The 26,824-nt window shown below is 29.8% G+C and overlaps 1 protein-coding gene across 2 annotated transcripts in view; it reads right to left on the bottom strand.

The window, feature by feature from the left end:
* Nucleotides 1-26,824, bottom strand: part of LOC145247958 (coiled-coil domain-containing protein 180-like) — a 314,311-nt gene that overhangs the window by 258,845 nt on the left and 28,642 nt on the right. The window contains exons 8-10 of one of the 2 annotated variants that reach the window (XM_080109604.1): nt 25,045-25,140; nt 16,051-16,214; nt 7,743-7,862 (exon numbers count right to left, since the gene is read on the bottom strand). In XM_080109604.1, coding sequence (XP_079965730.1) covers nt 7,743-7,862; nt 16,051-16,214; nt 25,045-25,140 — 380 coding nt within the window. The remainder of the gene's footprint in view (nt 1-7,742; nt 7,863-16,050; nt 16,215-25,044; nt 25,141-26,824) is intronic. The other variant, XM_080109605.1, reaches the window with a different exon arrangement.

Below are 26,824 nucleotides of genomic sequence, written 5' to 3'. Positions count from 1 at the left end.
TGAAGCTTTTTGCAGTAGAAAACCAAATTTAAGCACATCTATAGATAAAAAGAGCAAATTAAATATTAAAACCGGTAGCGGTATATTCCTTGGGTACAGTAAAAACAGTCCAGCCTATTTAGTATTTTTTCCAGAGCAAAATAAAATAAAAAAAATCCGATATGTAAAATTCACAGACACATATAATTTCAAAGATGAAAATCCGTCATATGAAGAGGATGAATTAATATTTCCTCATATGCATAAAACAAATGACGACAATGAAGTCGCCGTTGACGGGGACAAGAGTATTAATGATAATGACAGTGATGATGCTAATGTTAAAGTTGAACATTACCCCCAAAAGAAGTAGAAGACGACCAGATTACGGTGTTGGAATACAGTATTTCATGATTATATGAGTGAACAACAATTCAAACAATGCCCAGTTAACCCCTGTTTGTTATACCCAAAACAAAGACAATAAACTACTGATTTTGGTTTTATGGGTCGATGACATTTTAATCGCATCAAATTGTGACATAATATTGACCGATGTTAAGAACAAATTGAATAAAATTTCAAAATGATCGATCTTGGCAAAATATCATGCTTTTTTTGGTGCAGAATTTATGCATGAAAAAAGAATTATTAAAATGAAGGTACATTGATAAAATCCTATTGAAATTTGGAATGGAAGAATGCAAGAAACACTCTACACTGGTCGAAAATGATATTAATAAAAATATAGACACAGAATCTGAAATAATCGACAGTACTGTGAAATGATAAAAAGTCTTATCTATTTAATGACTGCTACGAGACCCGACACAATCTATCACAAACATTATCAAGACCCACAATGAAAGATTTAAATAGAGCTAAACGAGTCCGTTGTTATTTAAGAGGAACTAAGGAACAGAATTTATTATTTAGAAAATAAACAAGTTCCCTAAAATTAGAAGTATTTTCAGATTCAGATTGGGGAAACAATAAAGATCGGAAAAGTATATTTGGATATTGTTTCAAACTATCAGAAAGTGGGCCTATTATTTCATGGAAATCTAAAAAGCAACAGATTGTATCTCTCTCTACACATGAGGCAGAATTTATTGTGCTCACATATACTGTACAAGAAGCACTTTACCTAAAAGAATATCCTAAAGACTATTTTAGAACCAGAATTAACTGAAACCCCTGTAGTAATTAATTGTGATAATCAAGCCAGCATAGTCTTAGCACAGAACACAGTAATTCACCAAAAATCTAATAATATAGATATTTAATACTACTTCATCAGAAATTAAGTGAAAAAGGAATCCATTATTGTAAATTATATATCGTCAGAACAAAATATGGCTGATATATTCACAAAACCCGCAACTAAGGTGAAGGTAAAGCATTTTGCCTCAAAAGTTGTCGGAATTTGACTTTAAATAACTTTTCACAAGCATATATATATATATATATATATATATATATATATATATATATATATATATATATATATATATATATATAAGCTAGCACGAACGCCCGGCAAAGCCTGGTCGTAAAGTATGCTTAAATATGATATTTTTAATTCTTGCAGATTTTGTATATATTATTATAAAGTTAATGTTCAATGGATTTTTATATATTATAACGTTGCGATTTTAAAAATAAAAGAAAAAATATATATATATCCATATGTCTTGGGTGCATTAGCTTGAATCGAAACTGAAATAATAATTTATAAAAAAAAAAAAAATAAAAAAAAAAATATATATATATATATTGTCAGAATTTGACTTTAAATAACTTTTCACAAGCATATATATATATATATATATATATATATATATATAATTGTCCTGGGCAAGACGTTAAACTGCATCCATTTTGGGTGTATTAACACTTTAAGACATTAATGTGTAACTAATACTTTTACTGAAATAAAAAATAAATAAATAAATAAAAAAAAATATATATATATATCCATATGTCTTGGGTGCATTAGCTTGAATCGAAACTGAAATAATAATTTATAAAAAAAAAAATTAAAAAATATATATATATTGTCAGAATTTGACTTTAAATAACTTTTCACAAGCACACATATATATATATATATATATATATATATATATATATATATATATATATAATTGTCCTGGGCAAGACGTTAAACTGCATCCATTTTGGGTGTATTAACACTTTAAGATATTAATGTGTAACTAATACTTTTACTGAAATAAAAAATAAATAAATAAAAAAAATCACTTTTTTAAAAAATATTTTGTATATATTTTTGTTTACAAATACTTTTTGCATGCTTATTTAAAGGCGCACATAAATTACAATTGACTTTTGTTTACTTTTATTTTATTCACAATAGTTTCTTTCTAATTTACTGAAAGTTTCCTATTCTTTTTGCTTTGTTTTAATTAACAAAAAAATAAAAAATAAATTCTCTTTTTTTTTAAGGATACATATTACATGTATATTTATATACATGCACATATATATTCTTCAAATTTCACTCAGCGCTTCTAACGGATAGAAACAAAAAAAAAAACTACCCAGATTTTCAAAATGCGCGACCACGTGTCACTTATCCAGCTTCATAAAAAAACCCACAGTTAACAACATCACGTGGACTCTTCATCGAACTATCTTCCACTCTACATCATGTCAAAGAAAAAGGGGGGAAAAAAGATTGACAAAGGAGTCTTACTCCGAAATATATTTCTTAAAAAATAAAGACTCGTTTATTTTATAAAAAATTTCGCGTTGCAGTTTTTGGCTTCAAATGTATTTATACATATATATATATATATATGATTAGTTTTTTTTTTTTTTTGGAAAAAGAATTCCAGCAGAGTGCTCAATTAAAAGGAAAATCCAAATTTTAAGAGCGTACTTATATTTTGTGTACAGAAAGTTGTTAGTTGAGACAGGTCATTGGTACCGTCGGTTTCAAGCCCGATAATAAGGCCCGTTTAAGGTATCCTTATCAAGCTCTCTTCAGCCAATATTCGTCTCTTTGTATTGGATACTTATTGCTTTGTATTGGATACTTATTGCCTTGTATCGAATACTTATTGCTTTGTATCGGATACTTATTGCTTTGTATCGGATACATATTGCTTTGTATCGGATACATATTGCTTTGTATCGGATACATATTGCTTTGTATCGGATACTTATTGCTTTGTATCGGATACATATTGCCTTGTATCGAATACTTATTGCTTTGTATCGGATACTTATTGCTTTGTATCGGATACATATTGCTTTGTATCGGATACTTATTGCTTTGTATCGGATACATATTGCTTTGTATCGGATACTTATTGCTTTGTATCGGATACATATTGCTTTGTATCGGATACATATTGCTTTGTATCGGATACATATTGCTTTGTATCGGATACTTATTGCTTTGTATCGGATACTTATTGCTTAGACGAATATTGGCTGAAGAGAGCTTGATAAGGATACCTTAAACGGGCCTTATTATCGGGCTTGAAACCGACGGTACCAATGACCTGTCTCAACTAACAACTTTCTGTACACAAAATATATATATATATATATATATATATATATATATATATATATATATACATGTATGCGTTTTTGGAACGAAACTGCATAATCAAAATTAAGAAATGGCTTTCTTTTTCACATGCCCACCTTTTTAAGGTAAAAATAAAAATATATTTATTTTGTTTCTCTTTTCTATATACACACATATATTTTTATTTTATTTTGAACAAAATTAAAATAGGCTTCTTTTTTTTACATGCTCAAATTTTAAGATCCAAATGATTCTGCTTTTTATTATGTATAATTGAAAATAAAAATATATATTTATTTTTGAACAGACTTAAAAATGAACCAAAAGGACTTCCCAATTATATAAAAAAATAGGAGGCATGTTGAAATATTTTGGACTCACAATAGGGTAAATATTTAATTGCTGCCCACCTCAGCAAAATGTGGCACAAGGCCGGAAAGTGGGGACCCCGCAGGCTCCCCTAAAGAAGGGGCACTCCTGCAATTTTAAAAATTGCCTGAGTAACCCCGTCGGCATTCCCCGGTCGGGGCGCCTCAGGCAGCAAGCAATAAACTTGCCCCACTGGAAAGCCCGGTGGCAAGGCCTGGGAGGGTGGACCTCCTAGGTATTACCCAGGCGGTGTACCTCAGTCCAACAGGTGCTGGGCCGGTTCCCGGCCCCTCACCTGTTGGGCTGAGTGTCAAGTGACGAATCCTTGTGGTGTACTACCCTGTCTCCCTGCAGCCGAAGCCGCTAGGAGACACATCCCATCACAATGTACTTGTAATAGGGTATGGTCCCTCAGTTTTGAGAGATTTTATTTATAAACGCTGCTGCTAGGAACTGACGAATCAAATTAATTCACTTTCTGCTATCAACCAATCAGAAACCAGAATTGCTCCATAAAAATTAAACCTTTTTAGCATCCTAGCACATAATTTTTTTTTGTGTCAACATGAGAAGGATCTTTTGTTCTTTGGCTACAAAATTATAAAGTCCGGAACCTGTACAGAACAGCAGTCCACTGAGAATTCGTCATCTCCTGGACTTGTATAGAATAACTATCCATCAGAAACTCTTCTGAAACTAAACATGGCTTCCAACTCAAGACATATACACCCACACTAGAAGGGAGACGACCACCTGTATAGACGTACATACATAGATAGACGATCACGCCGCACACAAGCATGGCGCACTAAATAAGAGACTTGCGTACACATACAGGCAGAGATAAGTGATAAGAATCATTGTTACCAGACAGAAAAAACCTTCCCCACAAAGTAACAGAATTACACTTACAGTGGGTGCAATAAGTATCCGATACAAAGCAAAAAGTTTATTCATTTTTATTACACAAAAAACAAAACCAATAATAACAAAGTTCTATTCTAATCTATTTTTAAATTACTTTTGACATGATATTTGCATTTATCATACAAAAATACATTCGAATAGCACTTTGTTATTGTTTTTGTTTACGTGCAATAGCAAATAAATCAACTTTTTGCTTTGTATCGGATACTTATTGCTTTGTATTGGATACTTATTGCCTTGTATCGAATACTTATTGCTTTGTATCGGATACTTATTGCTTTGTATCGGATACATATTGCTTTGTATCGGATACTTATTGCTTTGTATCGGATACTTATTGCTTTGTATCGGATACTTATTGCTTTGTATCGGATACATATTGCTTTTTATCGGATACTTATTGCTTTGTATCGGATACATATTGCTTTGTATCGGATACTTATTGCTTTGTATCGGATACATATTGCTTTGTATCGGATACATATTGCTTTGTATCGGATACTTATTGCTTTGTATCGGATACATATTGCTTTGTATCGGATACATATTGCTTTGTATCGGATACATATTGCTTTGTATCGGATACTTATTGCTTTGTATCGGATACTTATTGCTTTGTATCAGATACATATTGCTTTGTATCGGATACTTATTGCTTTGTATCGGATACATATTGCTTTTTATCGGATACTTATTGCTTTGTATCGGATACTTATTGCTTTGTATCGGATACATATTGCTTTGTATCGGATACATATTGCTTTGTATCGGATACTTATTGCTTTGTATCGGATACTTATTGCTTTGTATCGGATACATATTGCTTTGTATCGGATACTTATTGCTTTGTATCGGATACATATTGCTTTTTATCGGATACTTATTGCTTTGTATTGGATACTTATTGCTTTGTATCGGATACATATTGCTTTGTATCGGATACATATTGCTTTGTATCGGATACTTATTGCTTTGTATCGGATACTTATTGCTTTGTATCGGATACATATTGCTTTGTATCGGATACATATTGCTTTGTATCAGATGCATATTGCTTTGTATCTGATACTTATTGCTTTGTATCGGATACATATTGCTTTGTATCGGATACTTATTGCTTTGTATCGGATACTTATTGCTTTGTATCGGATACTTATTGCTTTGTATCTGATACATATTACTTTGTATCGGATACTTATTGCTTTGTATCGGATACTTATTGCTTTGTATCGGATACTTACTGCACGCACTGTATGTACCAGTGAAAACTACAGTTTTCATTGTGTTATATTGATGCATCCATGACCAGGAAGTGACCTTTGACTGGGAGAGACCGGGTCTTCACCGTATTATACTAATAATATAACAGCAACAATAATAATATAGTACTTCTACTATTAATAATAGAGATAATTATTAACTAGCGAGACCTGTGGAAATTCCACAGGGGACTCATTCATATGTAATATATTGATGTTGGCATTTTGTAGCTGTTCAGCGTAAATGGAGACGCTCTGATATTATTGTAGCTCTTTTGTTAAAACTACAAAAGTATTTATCTAAGCTAGCACGAACGCCCGGCAAAGCCTGGTCGTAAAGTATGCTTAAATATGATTTTTTAATTCTTGCAGATTTTGTATATATTATTATGGAGTTAATGTTCAATGGGTTTTTATATATTATAAAGTTGCCGTTTCAAAAATAAAAGAAAATATATATATATCCATATGTCTTGGGTGCATTAGCTTGAATTGAAACTGAAATAATAACTTATGAAAAAAAATATATATATATATATATATATATATATATATATATATATAACTTGAGTTCCTTCAGTTGTAATCGAAACTGAAACCAAAACTTATGAAGAATTCTTGGTAAAATTATTTATGACAAAAAATGGAAGTACATAACAATTAAACGCCCCGGATGTAAGCATGACACAGAAAATAACACACACGTTATCGTATTAATATAAGATAATAGTAAATAGATTTATTATTTTTAGCTATGCAAGAAGAATATATTAAAAACTAGCAGGGAGACCGACGTTGCCCGGGATTGAATGACGATCAACGAATATTTCACACTCCTATATTTTTATTGTCATCGAAATCCGTGAAATCGCCGGGGAGGAAGCTTCAAATGCCTCCATGCAGTAACTTAGTCCAAAATATATGTTATTCTACATTGAACTTTAGAGAACCTGTCGTTTCTTTTATAAAATTATTTTATATAAACTTCTTTCCAGTTAATAAAGAAAAAACATTAAGAAATTTACATGCGAGGTTTGAACCTTCAGACCACGTCATGCATCCCCCCCATCCCCCAAAAACATGTATATTTTCAAGCCTTATAAAATTCTTAGCAGTTAATGATAAAAAAATTAAGAAATTCATATGCAAAGTTTGAACCTATAGACCACATCATGCAAAAAAAAACAGTAGAATTTTCACGGCCCGTTGTTCTATCATTGTTGCTAAGCGACGATATGGAAAAAAATGGCTTTACCGATGATAGATGAATTAAAATAACGGTTTCGATTATCGGTAATTATCCGGGGGTATTCTGAGAAAAAACTTAACTAAGATCACTCCCAGACTTATACATTAAAGTTCTATAAATTTTAAAGAAAATCTGTTTAGCCGTTTTGGAGTCTATAAAGAGTGAACTCACACAAACACACAGAGACAAAGTTGCATTTACATAATTGTAGAGAGATGTATCACAGTTTATGAAATCCAAGCAGAATAATAGTGGTAGAAGCTGTGACTCAACGAGTCATGTGCGTGTCTAGTACTAGTATGTATATGAAAAGCAATTCAGCAGATGAAAATAAAATATGCACAAAAGAATAATTAAAAAAAAGAAGCTTAAGTACAAGAAAGAATAGTTCAAATACCTCAATGCATTTAGTAGTTGTATGTACTGTTCATTTAAGATAGTATGTTCAGACTGCATTCTCTTCATCAATTCTTCAATAATTGGAGGATTGGTCACCTCCTTCGACATGATATATTCACTTAAAAATAAAAATTGAAAAAAAAAAAAGAAAAAGAAAGTGTCAGGGTGTGAGTTCCGTTATATAAGCGTTGATTTAATTTGATTAAAATAAAATATGTATCAAGTACGTTTTTTTTTTTTTTTTTTTTTTACAAGGTGATCACCACTTATCAAGGCCCGGAAGTCAATCAGGGATAAGGGTTATTGCATGTACAGTACGTTAGTGTGGGGGTTTAATAAAAATATCTACTTAAGGGGGCGGTTCATCAGGAATTTGTTTACGTTGGACTTGAAGACATCCAGGTTGTAGTCAGGTGGGAAGCAAGCAGACGGAACAGAGTTCCACAGGCGTGCAGTTCTAAGAAAGAAGCTTTGTTCATGGAATCTACGTTTTGATTTAGGCATAGATAAAGAGTAGGGAAAATTTTTGACAGTAGTTTCAGCTAGACGGGTGTTTTTTGTAAAAGATTGGCGAGGAGGGACTAGAGCTTGGAGCTCAGACGAGCACCTACCATGGAAATAACGATAAAACAAGGATAGACTCGCAACGTCTCTTCTATGGGAGAGAGGTTGCAGGGAAAAGAAAAGGGCATCCCCCACTAAGTTTGAAAGCCAAATCTGCGAAACTAACTGATTTTGTTTTCTACACTTTACAACATGGCAAGAAAGAAGAAAAGAGAAAGAAAAAAAAAAGATGTAAAAAATACTGAGGATGGAGTTTGACTCCGAAATATATTTAAATTATAAATTTCAAAGAAGTAAAATATTTGTTCATTTTCATAAAATATTGCGTTGTGATTTGGCTTTCAAACGTATATTTTATTTTATTCAAATCAAATTATTTTATATTTTCATTAATTTTTTACACAAAATCAACCGAATATAATAATCTTTTTGAATATTTTTATTTAAAAAAAAATCTATGAGTCAACATAAGCGCATTAAATTTCATGTGAGCCCTTAGACAAAATGTTGCCAGTCAAAGTTTTCAATTTGTCAAGGACAGCAAAGTGTATTTCTCTGTTCTGAGAGTCCCTGCATTTGTTATCAGAAAGTATGCCTGCTAGAAGGCTATTTATTCCCAAATCGCTGGCTAGTAGGACAATATCTGCTTAGAAGTACCAACCAGAAAAAAAGAGAGCCTTGTTCTGAATTTATGTACATGTGTGGTATGAGTTTTGTTAGCTTCCAGAAAGGAAAGAGTATTTCTCTTGCATTGGCCAGACATAACTAAAGATAAAATACATTACAGTTGAAATATAATAAGGAAGATGATTGTTGCCGAGGTGAGAGAGAGAGAGAGAGAGAGAGAGAGAGAGAGAGAGAGAGAGAGAGAGAGAGAGAGAGAGAGATATGCATAAGCAATTTATAAGTAAATATTACTTACATATGTGTTGAGCTATTCTGTGAGTCTGTGTGACTTCTACAAGGAATAAAATCTAATGGAAAGTCATACCAAGATGGTTAGCTGGTCGGACAACGTCTGATGGCTTTGAAGATCCAACCAGCAAAGGTAGACAATCTGAATTTCTACACATATGTAAAACAAGTTCTTTTTTTATTTCCAGAGAGGACAGTGCATTAATGTAGCATTTACAACTTAGTAGGCGATATCCTAGCATCTAACTGTAAGGGTTCCCAGATGCCCGAAAGCATTCAACTCTAACAGCTTCTTTTCTTGAACTGTTTGCCTTCGGAATTCCCTCTGTAGTCTCAGTTTCCTCGAATATACAAGGTGTTTTCAATAAGTCACAAGGAGCAAGGTTTGGATTATAGGGAGGGTGAGGAACTCTCTTGATGCCAATCTTGGTGAAATAGTGCGTGACAAGATGGAGTTTTGAACTGGTGCATTCGCTCAAATCTTCTGCATCTTCAGTTCATCACAAATAATTGTGCATACAGTTCCCACACTGACATCAAACTGTGCACTTATTGTCTCTATAAACACATGACGGTCTTTATCCATGAAATTCTTTATTTGGCCAATCAACTCTGGTGTTCTGACTACTCCCTCCACACCTCTCATCATCCCTCACAGATTCCTTGCCTTCCTTGAATCGTTTCTGCCACCCAAAAACTGATGTTCGATCCATACAAGATGGTCCAAAAGCAGTCTGAAGCATTCCATACGTTTTTGTGGCATTTTTTTAAAGTTTAAAACAAAATTTTATTGCATATCATTCTTCTAAAGTATCCTCACGTCCAGATTGGATTTTTGAAATTCACCAGCTGTGACAATCAGGCTTTAGTAGGATGTATTCCAATTCCTGCTGTAGCTGTTCATTTGAATCGGAAATCGTAAAAATTGGTCAGTCATCTCATAATATGTATAGCAATAACATACTGAATTTTCAAGAGTCTACAACAATTTTAAATGTCTGGACAAAAAGTCTGGAAACTTATTGAAAGCACCTTGTACCAATGTGTAAGAATTTAAATGTAATGTGAACAAAAATCCCACTGCACAATTACCCATTTAGGATACCCCTATAAATATGGCTCCTGATTCTCAGTAGTTCTTTATGACTCAGAGTAGTGTGCCTTGTTAGGAGTGACTGCAAAGAGATTACAATAAATACTGGTTAACAATAAAGATAAACTTACATACATGAATAAAAGTTAAATAAGCACTTCTGCATTACACCGACGGCAGCATTGTTAGAGAGTGATAACTCCAATTTCTTCTTGGTAAAGTAACACGGCAAATAAATAACAAACAAGATATTTTTTTCGGACACAAAATTATTTGAAAACGAAAACATATATTGAATAAAAATGTATCAAGATATAATTGTAAAAACATTTATTGAAAAGTCTGCATAAGAAAATATAATTTTAATAAAACAATTTTTTAATTAAAGCAACATTGGATTCCCCCTTCCCCGAAACATATTTTGAATTAAAGTAATTTTTTTTTTTTTTTTTTTTTTTTTTGCTGAACAATTTAATAATTTAAATGAAACATTTTTCAAATTAAAGCAACATTAGATTTTTTTTTTTTCTGAAACAGTTTAGTGAAACGCACGAAAAAAAAAAAAAAAAAAAAATGGCCGTGTAATGCAGAAGGGCTAATTTTTTTTTTTTATTGCATTTTAACCCCAAACAAGGCACATTGCCATTTTGATGTAGGGGGCTACTATCTGGGACATAATTTGCAAGGATACTACGCAGGGAGTTGGGCAGCAATTCTATTTTATATTTCTTGGGTAGTGGGAATTAAGTTCTATTATTTTTCCTCTTTTTCAATCAATTAGTTTCACGCGTCCATGGAGAGAAGTGCTACTAGGCGACAGCTTAGTAAAACACACCAAAAATGGTGCTGTTCATGTGATGCATCAGTGTTGTTAAATAACCTGAAATCCTTTCGTTATATGTCTGGTACATGCAGTAATGTACTTGCAATAACCCTGATCCCTGAGTGGCTTCCGGGCCTTGATAAGTGGTGATCATTGTGTAAAAAAAAAAAAAAATGTGTAGAAAAAATATGAAGGAAAGTTAACTTACATGGAGGTCACCACTTATCAAGGCCTGGAAGCCACTCGGGGATAAGGGTCATTATGTGTACAGTAATCAATGGGATAGTATCGTAGTAATCGTTAGTAATGGAGATTTGATAAAGTGTCTTACTTAAGGAAGCGGTTTATCATTGTCTTGTTTTTTTTTATTTGAAAACTCCATTTATCGACTACAAAATATTAATCCAATTCTGTAGAAGCACCTAAAATCCTTTCGTTATATGTCTGGTGCTGCAAGGAGCCCACTGTAGATGTAGAAATGAGTACAAAAAATATGAAGGAAAGTTAAATAACATAAAATCCTTTTGTTACAAGTTTTCGTTGTCTAATCTGCGTTTTAAGACCTATATGATCAACTCCTGAAAAATACCTACTTAAGTTCAGATTGCCAGTGTATTTTTGATACATCTCATTTTCGCAAGTTACAAATGCAAAATAATATGTTTACAAGTGACGGTGACTAAGTGGTTAACAACACAGACCGAAAACCTGGGTGTGCCAAGTTCAAATCCTGTTCGTTCCATAAAAATATTGAATCTGCAACCGACCTTGTACCTAACTTCTTGGAAAGCAAGTAAATAGAATAAAATGGTTACATGACAAATGGCAATAACAAGCAACGTCATACATAACCCCTTGAAGAGCTTTCCATATGTATAGGACTGTTCATATTTGGAAACCCCTCAAAACAGGCATATATAAAGAAAAAAAAAATTATGGTCAACATAAATAAAGGGAAGTAACTCAAAAATAATCCAGGGGAAATAACTCTGATTAATTAATTTCATTGTATTGAAGACACACCAAAAGGTGTATCTTCTTTTTCCATTTCATTAAAAATGTATTTCATTGGGCGCTTTTGCAATCGTCGTCATTGGTTAAAGGGAGACCACTCTATTTTACTAACCGATCCGTTCAGTTTTTCATACGAGAATTTGGACGCTATTAAAGAAAACATTCGAATAATTACAAAAAAACAAAAACAAAAAACATTACACTATAAAAATGTCCTGGGAAAGCCACTTCTGATTAATTGTGAGAAAAAATTATTTACTTTTCAACAATTTCTATATTAAACAAAGATTAATAACATTAATAACAAAGAATATAAAATGCGAGGAAAACGCAAACTCCAAGGAATTTTAGGGTACTTTTTTTTGTCAAATATTTTTTTTTTATTAAGAAAACGCAACTTCGTTCGGTGACAATGAGAATGGATTTTGGCCGGCCAAAAACGTGGTGAGACAACAAAAACTATGGGTGGCAGTAATTGCTGAGAATGCAGTTAGATGATTTGAAGTTTCTATCGGTCGCGGTTACCACCTGACGAAGGCCAGAGGAATAGTTTTTTTTTTTTACACAGTGATCACCACTTATCAAGGCCCGGAAGCCAAAAGTTGGCTGAAACGTTGTGAAACAACAAATAAAGATGAGAATAATAGTCTGCAGTAAAATAAATTAATATAAAAAAAAAAAAGTAATCGTAAAAAATGTAGAAACAAGTTGGCAGAGCTTGTATTTGAAATGTTTTCTTCTAATGAAAATATCGTTGGTTTTAGCATCATAAATTATGATATGAAAACAGAAACGATTCTCTTAAAAGTCGCGTAAAGACTACATTTTGTATTATTAAGGTTATCGACTTTGTTACATTAAAAAAAAATCATCGCAGGATTTCTTTTTTTTAATTCTTTGATTTAATAAAAAAATATCGTTGATGTGAGCGTCCTAAATCATGAGATGAAAAAAATGAACGAATCTATCATTAAAACAGAGTTGTGTCCCCCTGCAAAATGACAAACTGTAAAACAGCGCCTATTTATATATATAGACATATATAATATTTATATATATAGAAATATATAATATTTATATATATAGACATATATAATATTTATATATATAGACATATATAATATTTATATATATATACATGTATATAATATTTATGTATATAGACATATATAATATTTATATATATAGATATATATAATATTTATATATATAGACATATACAAAATTTATATATATAGACATATATAATATATATATATATAGACATATATAATATTTATATATATAGATATATATATTTATATATATAGACATATATAATATTTATATATATAGATATATATAATATTTATATATATAGACATATATAATATTTATATATATAGATATATATAATATTTATATATATAGACATATATAATATTTATATATATAGATATATACAATATTTATATATATAGACATATATAATATTTATATATATAGACATATATAATATTTATATATATAGACATATATAATATTTATATATATATAGATATATACAATATTTATATATATAGACATATATAATATTTATATATATAGACATATATTTATATATATAGACATATACAATATTTATATATATAGACACATATAATGTTTATATATAGAGACATATATAATATTTATTTATATATAGACATATATAATATTTATATATATAGACATATATAATATTTATATATATAGACATATATAATATTTATATATATAGACATATACAATATTTATATATATAGATATATACAATATTTATATATATCGACATATATAATATTTATATATATAGACATATATAATATTTATATATATAGACATATATAATATTTATATATATAGACATATATAATATTTATATATATAGACATATATAATATTTATATATATAGACATATATAATATTTATATATATAGACATATATAATATTTATATATATCGACATATATAATATTTATATATATAGACATATATAATATTTATATATATAGACATATATAATATTTATATATATAGATATATACAATATTTATATATATAGACATATATAATATTTATATATATAGACATATATTTATATATATAGACATATACAATATTTATATATATAGACACATATAATGTTTATATATAGAGACATATATACTATTTATTTATATATAGACATATATAATATTTATATATATAGACATATATAATATTTATATATATAGACATATATAATATTTATATATATAGACATATACAATATTTATATATATAGATATATACGATATTTATATATATAGACATATATAATATTTATATATATATAGACATATATAATATTTATATATATAGATATATATAATATTTATATATATAGACATATTGATATTTATATATATAGACATATATAATATTTATATATACAGACATACATAATATTTATATATATAGACATATATAATATTTATTTATATATAGACATATATAATATTTATATATATAGACATATATAATATTTATATATATAGACATATATAATATTTATATACATAGAGATATATAATATTTATATATATAGACATATATAATATTTATATATATAGACATATATAATATTTATATATATCGACATACATAATATTTATATATATAGACATATATAATATTTATTTATATATAGACATATATAATATTTATATATATAGACATATATAATATTTATATACATAGACATATATAATATTTATATATATAGACATATATAATATTTATATATATAGACATATATAATATTTATATATATCGACATATATAATATTTATATATATAGACATATATAATATTTATATATATAGACATATATAATATTTATATACATAGACATATATAATATTTATATATATAGACATATATAATATTTATATATATAGACATATATAATATTTATATATACAGACATACATAATATTTATATATATAGACATATATAATATTTATTTATATATAGACATATATAATATTTATATATATAGACATATATAATATTTATATACATAGACATATATAATATTTATATATATATAGAGATATATAATATTTATATATATAGACATATATAATATTTATATATATCGACATATATAATATTTATATATATATAGACATATATAATATTTATATATATCGACATATATAATATTTATATATATAGACATATATAATATTTATATATATCGACATATATAATATTTATATATATAGACATATATAATATTTATATATATATAGACAAGCCTTTTTCTGTACTCTCTCGGGCCACCTGTGTGTAACATGGCTATTTTTCTCCTCTTTCAAGCCACATGTGTAATATGTCTATTTCTGTCCTTTCTCCGGCCACGTTTCCTTTTTTTTATAATCTTTTTCTTTCCTTTTTCCTCACTATGATGCCGCGGCTTGGTCATTTGCATATGCTGCCTGTTGCTGCAGCTGCTACCAGTTGCCATATGCGCATCCGTGCGATGTTACACAGCAGCAAAGGAGTAGAGAGCTCTTTTTTTTTTTTAGCAGTGGAATGGATAGTAAATAGGGACATTTACTTGAAAATAATGTTGAAAATTGGTCGAATTTTACCAACAGATTATTTTAAGGTGAAGGTGGAGCAACTAAAGGAGTGACTCCTTTTTTTTTAGGAGCAGGAGCGGGAGCTTCTGCAAAACAAACAAAATAGATAAAAGGCGCAGAATATATCACACCAGAACGGATTCTCTTTAGGTTGGAAACTGGCAGGTACTACAAATATAGCTGCAGTTCAAGGTGACACCCAGGACCATTCTATAAATGGAAAAAAAAAAATTAATTGGACAAACCTGAACTGTTCAATGAAGCTACGGATGTTTAGTTCTTTCCAAAACTCAACACGTTTCACCCAATAATCGTGTTGTTTTCTTTCTCTTTCCGTGTCAATTGTTATCAATTTCAAATAAATGTTTGTGTAGTTCATTCGATTACAGAGCAAAGTTTGATTAACCATCTGAAAATAAACAAATAAAACAAGTAAAGCATGAGTTATTTCCCCTTGCAACCATTACACATTGAATATATCAACTCCTTAAAAAAATACCCCCTTGTGATATCCACTTCTTAAACAAGTAGAAGTTATCTTCCCCTGCGATATATATATATCGCATATCTATATTATTTTAAAAAATATAATTATCCACTGACACGTGTTTCGTCGTCTACGACTCATCAGATGTGGCTGAATCTAGCGAGACTCGAAATCGGGACCCCATGATAAGAAGCCTAAACCTCAACCACGCGGCTGCCTTGCCTGACTACTTAAATGTATCGCGTTTTTATGTAGATGTTTTTATTTGTTTTTGTTAGCGATACTTTCTTGAATGAATTCAAGTGTTTATACGAAAGTGCATTTTTAACTAAATGCTTGTTGGGAATAACTTTCCCATTGACCAATCTGGTACCCCCTTAATGGGGAGCGGCATATATATATATTATTTTGAAAATATAATTATCCACTGACACGTGTTTCGTCGTCTACGACTACGACTCATCATATATATATATATATATATATATATATATATATATATACACATATACACATATACATACAGAGTAGAACCCCGGGATACAGCATTAATCAGTTCCAGGCTTGAGATTGTAAGGTAAAATCGCCATATGGCGGGGCCTAAGCAAAATTTTATACAGTACATATTAAACATTAGTAACAAAATACAGTACAGTATATAACACATATATATAATTAAATAACATTATAAATAACACCATAAGGCGGGGACAAATACCGTAACCAGGGGCCGGAAAAACATTGTATTCCACATCGTAACCTTTAAAAAAACATACCGAGAATATTTCTACTCGGCCATGGCTGACAGAGTAAGAGTATTTTACCCCTGTTAATTAAATAAAGCGTTCTGTTTGAAATTCCATGTTTCTTGAGTTTGACAGAAAGATTCAGGAGTTTGACAAGAACCATCTAAAGAAAATTGGAGGTTACATCAGCTGAAACGTTGTGTAATTAACACTCAAGATAAGAACAGTAGTTCAAACAATTCAAATAATCTACAAAATAAAACAGATGTATGCGTGTGTGATGCATGTGTGTGTGAAAATATTTAACTGATGAACCCTTAAACAACTGGTCACATAACACTGAAATTAACAGGAAACAGTAATCACACACCAAGGATGGTTTATAATTAGTAAAATCTTTGTTTGGATGGATGAATAATGCATACAGAAATATGTCGACAAGTTGAAATGCAAAATGTTCATTTCAATTTGCCGACATATTTTTATTTCTTTCTGCACATGCGCAAATCCATTCATATCTTGAAGTGGTTTAATTTAAAAAGAAAGAAAAAAAACCTTTTCAGAATTTGAAAATTTTATTTTCAGAAAAAAAAAAAAAAAAATACACGTTATGTTTATAAATTATTTTTTGGGTTTAATTCTTACATTTCGGTTGTCCTTCCGCCAATATAAAAAAAAAAAAAAAAAAAAAAAAATTAAATGAAAGTCAGTTGTCTCCCTTGATTCTTTAACAAGCACTGTTTTTACCACATATCAATCTATACTATTAACAAAATTCTATATGTTTATTTATTTATGTGTGTGTGTATATTTATCAATAAAACTTTCGAACAGATGCACTGAATTGAAAAATTATTTTTTTTCCCTGAAAGATGTGAGTCCCTAGAATGTCCTTATTTATACATGGTTCGTAACAAACCTGAAAAAAGCCTGAAATAAGGGTCTTTTGGCCATTTCGTTTTTGTAAAAAAAGTTACCTAACCATGTCAACGGAATTTAGCACTGTCTGTATACAATCACGGTAACATCTTTCGGCATACGGACAGGACTTGTAGTGCAATGGATAACGCGTCTCACTATGGATCAGAAGATTCCAGGTTCGAATCCTGGCAAGTTTGTAATAATTTTAACCATCATTTTATCCAGCGTTTACTCATTATCCTTACCCTTAGGGTATTTTTGTTTTTTTCAGTGATTTTGTTTTGTACATATGGGAATTTCTCATACTCCGAATTAACAAGGTAAGCGTTGATGGTAAGACGATGTTGAGTGTACTTGATGTTGAGTGTACTCGATTTTGTGTTTGACTTGGCATTGTGTGTGCCGATGTGGTGCAGCCGCTAGTATGAAATAATATTTGATTTTCTTGAATAATAAAAAAAAACTATTTGATCAAATTACATGATTTTTGGAATATTTCATCTTCATTCTGTGACTGATACTTATATCATACAAACTTTTCTGTATTTTCCTACTTTTAATTGCTGCCATTTTAAGTGCCGATCTCAATAAGCACCAAATTAATTTTCTCTCGCAAATCAATATCCATAACAAGCGATTTAACATTTTGCTTTAAAAGAAGTTTTGTTTTTCATTCCGTGCTATGGTTTCAACTACAAATTTATTTATAGAGGTGCAATCTTGCATTTCTAAATATTTAATCAATAACAAAAAATTTTCAGTGTTTTCATATTACACAAACAAAAAAAAAAATTGAATTTCAAGTAAAACAAATGATGCCTACATAATTATCATGTCGTAAATAGTAAAATATCCAAAAATTACGGAAAACGATAAGTTATAATAATAATTATTAACAAAAAACTGTTTTTGGTAAAATTTAGATGGGGAATAAATTTTGTCTGACATTTTGAATTACTTTCGTCATGTGAGGTAAGCAACAGAACTTAATTATCTCCCCTGTCAACTCATCTCTTTTTTAGTAAGTGTAATACAGTAATTTTGCAATGCTTCTATTTTAGAAGCGGATTTTCTAAGGGAGATTACTTCTATTGACTAGGACAAAAAAAAACAAAACATTTTGAAATAAATAATTTGGGATGCTAGTTATATAACTGATAGTGCTAAAATATGAAATTTAATTTGTCAACTAAAAAGTTGTTAATTTTTCGATTAACCAACAATGAACAAGTTGTTTTCGATTAGCTAATGATAAATGTTTACCTACTTAAAAAAAACAAAAAACTTTTTTTTATAAATTATTTTGGCACTTCTGCATTATAGGGTCGAGCGCCATGTTTTTTGGTGTGTTTCACTAAATTGTTGCGCTTTTCGGTCAAAGAACAGGAGACAATAAACGTTTCATTAAAATTATTTATTTGTTACTTCAATTCAAAAAATGTTTCATAAAAAAATCCAATGTTGCTTTAATTCAGAAAAATGTTTCATTAAAATTATAAATCTGTTGTTGACCATTCAAAGTTGCTTTAATTTTAAAAATGTTTCAATAAAATTATTTATTTGCTCGGACCCCCCCCCCTCCAAAAAAAAAAAAAAACAACTATTTATTTTAATGTTGCTTTGATTACAAAAATGGCCAAAATTGTTTTATTAAAATTATATTTTCTCACGCAGACTTTTCAATTAATGTCTTTACAATTAGATTTTGATACATTTTTTTACAATAAATGTTTTCGTTTTCAAATATTTTTGTGTTCGAAAAAAATATTGTTTGTTATTTACCTGGCCAAGAAAAAATTGGAGTTATCGCCCCTTAACAATGGTGCTTGGCCGCATAATGCAGAAGTACCAGATTTTGTAAATTTAATAAAAAAATTATTTTATTTACAAGAAAATGTGGGAATGTACTTAATTAAAATAAAAAAATTCAATCAGCCAAGATCTTTCGAATAATAAAAAATAAGTAGTTTTCAATTAGACAATGATAAATGTTGACCTAGTTAAAAGGCAACAACTTTTTCTATGAAAATTTAAAAAAAAAATTAATAAAAAAAATATTTTATTCACAAGAAAATATGTAAAATTGAAAAACGATAGTTTTTATTATGATTTTTATATGAAAATGTATTTCATCAAAATAAAAACAAAAAATGCTGAATGAAATTAGTCCTAGAAATTGCTAAACCAATTTATTTACTACCAGTTACGTTAATTAACAAATTCAATTATTTTGTTATTTAACATTATTTCATTTTAATTTGTTGTAGTATTGTTCGGATATAGTATTCGTGTATAATTTTTTTTCATTTGGTAATGGGGAGGAAGTCTTTTTTTTATTTAAAATTGTTTCATTGTTCAAGTGATTATTTGGCGTCCTGAATTATATCAAAATATGGTTTTCGTCTTAGTCAATGGGAGTTATCGCCCTTAGATAATCCGCCTCTAAAACAGCAGCCGCCGATTTCATTTCCTTTCCTTTCACAAATTTATTTTTTCATTAATAATTATTTTTCGACCATACCGTTTTTTGTAACTTTTGAATATGTTACTATTTGAGACCTGATAATTAAGTGAGTACTATTTGTTTCACTTGAAATTTAATATTTTTTTCATTATTATGATATAAAAGCGTCCATTTCTCTTTGAAAAGGTTCTCTGGTTTTATCAGATGCAACCAACCTTATGAAAATAATGAACAAAATTACTCGATGCTGGGCTTTTTCACATTTTTCTCTTCTGCACATCAACTGGGCAAAATTACACCAAAAAGAGGGGGTGGATTAGGGTACACTGACTGGTTAAAATTGCAGCTGTACACCCTATCCTAATTCATTCATACACATGCACACATGTACACTCACACACACACACATACACATGCATACCATACACAAACATGCACATACACATACATGCATGCACACACACGCACACACACTAATATATGTGTATAATAATATTATATATGGCACACTCATGTTGACACTTCTCATCAGATTACCAAAGATAAGCAAGAATGAGCCTGGCCAATATCAGATGGGTGATCATTTGGAAAAGCTGGGTGGTGTATATACTGCACCAAGACGTAGAAATTTCCAGGTTGGTATCTGGAGGCACATTAAATTCACTGGAAGAGATGGACCTCCAGTCTTTGTTAGAATATGCATCTAGGAGAAGGAGAACGCTGATGTAAAAACCTGAGATCAACTGTCTGCTCTGTCTTGTAGCAGCTATTGCACAGACAAAAGGTTAGCATCTGTACCAAAAAGTGTGGCTGGTTCTACACAAAGTCTTCACCAATATAAACAAATCATGTGTGGATTTCCGAGCAATTTGATTGTTGTGGTGGAGCTCATATGTCAAAATCGACAGGAGGGTAATATTGTGAATTTTCCAGTGAATATTTCTCTTGGATAATCACAGTACGCATTTCGATATGACCTTTGATTTTAATAGTTTTTACTGATAAGGTATTTTTACTGATAAGGTATTTTTACTGATAAGGTATTTGCCGATGAATTTAGAACATTATTACTGATTGGTGTTTTTTTGTGAAAACTTTGTTCTAAAAATAGTCTTATGTGTGAAAAAAAAAAAAAAAATGATTCACTGTATGACCTAAAATAAACACTACTTTGAAACAGCTGCAAACTAATATTATACCTTTGTGTAAGTTTTTTATTAGGAACTTTGTTTGAAACATGATTTAAAAGAATAGCAGGAAGACTTGGGTTTACTTTCAGCAGACTCATAACTCCTGCTTCTCTCATTTTGTTCCTTTAGTCCTCACATTCCATAAGTGATGTTTCTGAGAAAGGAGGAAGAATTGCTGTTTTCTATGCTGGAATCGTATCCATATAACATTTATTGTTAATTGTTTTACCTTGAAGTAGTATTTTTTTACTCCTTTCATCAAGTGGCTTCATGTCTTGCCTGGAGTTATATCCATAAAAAAAAGGAAAAAAATGATCAATATGTGTGTGTGTGTGTGTGTGTGTGGGGGGGGGGGTAAAATATGTTTTTAATAATATTTCACTCTTTGTGTATACCAATAATTTTTGTTTAGAAGCTCAATGTGTGTTAAATATTACAACAGAGCACATATAAAAGAATAACAGTAAAGTTATATTCCAAGACCCAAATACTCATTTTTCATGAAAAACAACTCCTCTAGCATGTTAAAATTTCAATACATTTTTTACAGATCTGTTTCGTTATACAGAAACAAAAAGTTATTATTATGTCAATACCGGCTCTTTTCATGCATATACTCTTCAGAAAAATTAAAAATTCTTTGCTTAAATAGAAAAAAATGCATGACAATATAATGTCACATGAAGAAAAATTATTCATAAAAGACTGAACATCATGCGTCTGTCAACATTGTGTGTTTGTTATTTATTTTTTATTTTACCTTTTTTTAAAACTATTTAGAAAAAAAGTAAAATAAAAAAATTAAATAATATATATATATATATATATATATATATATATATATATATATATATATATATATATATATACGAGCGAACAGTTAATAAAACATGTTAAAAAAACACTTTGAAAAAGACTTAAAAACCATATTTAATCTGAAAAGGAAACACTTGATAAGTGGATAGTCCTTAATCCGCGGAGTTTCAAAGAAATACTTTCCTTCTCATCAGAGGGTAGGAATTAGCAAAATGCGGGATCGGATTTTGCATGCAAAAGTATTTGATGAAACAACAAGTAAGTCAAAGATCTTACTTGATATATATATATATATATATATATATATATATATATATATATATATATATATATTTACTTACATCCTAAAAATAGAGGCAAATAATATTATATTTAAGCGAATTTTACACCCAGACAAAGCCAGGCGTCCCTCTCCCCTGCTAGTGATAAATCTAATTTATAAAACTCACTATGTCTGTCTGTCTTTATATTTTCAAACTCTATCTCTTCTGAAACTAAAAGATAATTCATAAAAGACTCAACATCATGTGTTCGTCAACATTGTGTGTTTGTTATTTATTTTTTTATTTTACTTTTTTTTTAACTATTTAGAAAAAAAGTAAAATAAAAAATTAAATAATATATATATATATATATTTATTTATTTACTTACATCCTAAAAATAGAGGCAAATAATATTATATTTAAGCATAGTTTACACCCAGACAAAGCCAGGTGTCTCTCTCCCCTGCTAATGATATATCTAATTTATAAAACTCACTATGTCTGTCTGTCTGTCTGTCTCCATATTTTCAAACTCTATCTCTTCCAAAACTAAAAGTTCCAGAGCGGTGCTAGGTGCCTAAAATGTTTGGATATTTTAATAACCATTCTTTTATGGGTCTTTAGCCAGTTAAAATAGTTTTTAAAAATGGGTCAAAATTGAAAAAAATCGTTATACGTTTTACACATTCATCTTAGTTTATTTTTAATCAGTTCATATGTGTGTCAAGTTGGTACAGTGGTAACATCACCAACTTTGAATGATACAGTTTTGCTTTCGGTTTCGATTCTAGCTGATGGCACCCAAATACTTTTTTTTTTTTTACTTTTGAAATCACGACTCTATAATAATATATACGAAATCTGGACAAATTAAAATATCATATTTAAGTATATTTTACGACCGTGCAAAGCCGGATTACCTCGCTAATATATATATATATATATATATATATATATATATATATATATATATATAGGCTTTTCTATTCTAAACTTAACTCAATCACCATTCCATTTTTTCTTCTTCTTCTTCACTCATTTTTCTTAAATTAGCCCAGCTTTGACAGTCGAGTTTTAAATTTCTTCCATTTCTTTTTTCTACACACATCTTATTTTTCTTTTAATTATATTATTTGAACTCATTCCCTTTTCCTTGCACCCATTTGTGAATTATTCCACGGATTTCTGTCTTTTGGATTACTTTGGACCATCTTCCAATTATGCGATTCCCTTTGATTTTACTTGTTGAAATGGAAATTTAACTAACTTTTTTGGATTGTGGATTTCTCGATTTTACCCTTCACCAGACTATCCATTCATGTGAAATCACCTTTTTCTTCACCATATTCCTTCTGCTTCACTGTTTGTTACCAAGTAAGATCTATGACGTACTTGTAGTTTCATCAAATACTTTTGCAAGCAAAATCTGATTCCGCATTTTGCTAAATTCTAAGATTAGATTTATTATATACTATAAGAAGTATCGAACCCAGAACCTCATCGTTAAAAATAACTCCTCGCCGGCGACAAAAATGTTGGAGCAAATCAATATTGTGTACAAATTTCAATGCCCCTTAGGAGAGTGTAACTCCGAAAATAAAAACGCATATATTGGACATACAAAAACAACATTGTCCCGTCGATTAACGATGCATTTGAACAGTACTAGCTCAATATACCAGCATTTAACAAATCAACATAGATGTCCCCCCCCCTCTAATCTTAGAAAGGTCCCCGTGGACAACACAAGGATTTTTCAATGAAAAAGTAATTGTAAAAAATTAAAAATACTTGAAGCACTATGTATAAAAACCCAGCACCCATCTATAAATAGCATTAATTTTGAAAGTAGCAATAATGTGCTGAAATGTTTAGCATAGCCAGTATACGACTGGTTTTACTAACATTGCCTTTTATCATCCTAATTTTTAATCGAGTTTTTTTTTTTTTTATCACTCGTAAATGTATATTTTAATCGACTTTTCATTGACTCTTTTTATCATTCGTAACTATATATTTCACTTCTATTTTTAATTTATCTCCACCTGATGATGATTCAAGAAAGAATCGAAAGCGCTCGTGTGAACCATGGAACATTTGTAAATACCTTCCATCTTGAAGTTAAAAAAATCTTACGAAAGATCGAAAAAATGAAAAAAAGAATCATTAAGCAAGGTATCTCTGTTGTTTTTAATAATGTTTGCCTGAATATATATATATATATATATATATATATATATATATATATATATATATATATATATATATATATAAATAAAATAACTCATAAAATATATTAAAAACAGAGACACAAACATATGGACATATTAGAGATTATAAGTCTCACTTACCTGAGCTAAATCATCCATCATTCTTTTCGTTTCATTTTTGTTTTTGTAAGAAATTTTATCAAAAATCTTAAAGTATTTCTGAAAGATTTCTTGTACCTAGAATAAAGCAAATTGAATTCTTTATGAAGTCTGCAAAAATAGGAGTTCTCAACCATCCAGTTTAACCACATCTAAAAGTGAAACACTATCCCTTAAAAGAAAATGAAAAAAAAAAAAAAATTAATGCTACAATCTACATAGTATTCTGATAATGTCATAAAGTATACTGCCGTGCATTTATCTTTCCCTGGCTTAAGATTATATGCAGTTATCTCCCTTTTCGGTTGATATATTATGTGGTTCTTCTTCGTTATTGCAGTAAAATTTGAAAACTGAATTTCAAGTGAAGCCAACAGTTTCTACTGAATTGTCATGTCACGGTAATGAGCATATCCAAAAATTACGAAAAACGATAAGGTTGAAAATGAATTATTAATGAAAATAGTTTTCGAAGACAATTACTGAAAATTGAGCTTGGCAAAAATAAATAAATAAATAAATAAATAAAAAAGAAGAAAAAAAGAAACTAGAGAGTTCTAATTGTAACTAAAGGGGGGTAAATATTTCTTGAAAACTGCAAATCATTGGCCAATTTAAAAAAAATTAATTTCCTCCAATAATCTTCGAAAACTGATTTCATTAATAATTATCATTTTTCATACTTTTTGGATATTTTCATAACTGTGACATGACAATTCAGTATATACTATTGGTTCCAATTGAAATTCAATTTTTCAATTTTTGAATTTCGATACAATAATGAAGAAGAACCGAGAATGTTCTTATTTACTTGCCTCCCCACGAGGGCAGATGTAGACACAATGGTGGTTTTTAAGAGGCATGACAAACAAATGATTGTCAAAATATTAATTTCAAACAAATTGCTGCCTCAACAAAAATTGCCTGAGCATCCCCGTCGGCATTCCCCGGGCGGGGCGCCTCAAGCCATTCATTTCAATTAGGGCCAGATAGGTATCAGAGCATGGCTGTTAGGAAGATAAAAGCTCGGTTTTAGATGCATTAAAATTAACCAGCCACCTTTTTCCCCATTGCACCATGTGCTCAAGGTCACAGAAGAGAGAAGATCAGAAAACTCTGGGTCGTTGTCATGGATGGTAATGTTGTCTGCGTGAATGTTGAAGAATGTGATTTGGGAGATCATTGATGAAGATCAGAGAGTTGGGCCTAGGATGAATCCCTCAGGCATGCCAGGGTTAATACTATGAGCTTCTGAGTCAAATGTGAAATGAAGCCTGTTGAGTGTTGCACAGTGATTTTGTTTTTGTATTTGAGAATTTTGATGAAATCAAAGAATGGCAACACTTCGAAGGCCGGCAATAACAAGATCTCTCTGATTCTCTCTTCTGATCTTGAGTACATGGAGTTTGGTTAATTTTAATGCTTCTAAAACCAAATTTCTCTCTTTTCATCACTAATACGCCAACCCCCCATCTGGCCCCAATTAAAATGATTGGCTCTCATCTTTGGGAAGTACCATGTTTTGATAAGCTTTTGGGTTTGACCTTCACTCCTGATCTGAAATGGAGTACATACATCAAATCTGTTGCGAAGGTCACTGGAAAAATGGTTGAATTATTTAACCCCTCTAGTAGATATTTCACTACCGACGCAATCTTCTATCTGTATAAGAGCCAAGTATATCCTTGGATGGACTACTATTGCCACATCTGGGTAGGAGCTGCTCAGAGTATTATATCCTGTCTTGACAGAGTTCCAAACC

Source organism: Euprymna scolopes, chromosome 26 (genome assembly GCF_053919585.1).
Source record: "Euprymna scolopes isolate OS-2025 chromosome 26, ASM5391958v1, whole genome shotgun sequence".
NCBI classification, from domain to species: Eukaryota; Metazoa; Mollusca; class Cephalopoda; order Sepiida; family Sepiolidae; genus Euprymna; species Euprymna scolopes.
This window is presented reverse-complemented; position numbering and strand designations above follow the sequence as displayed.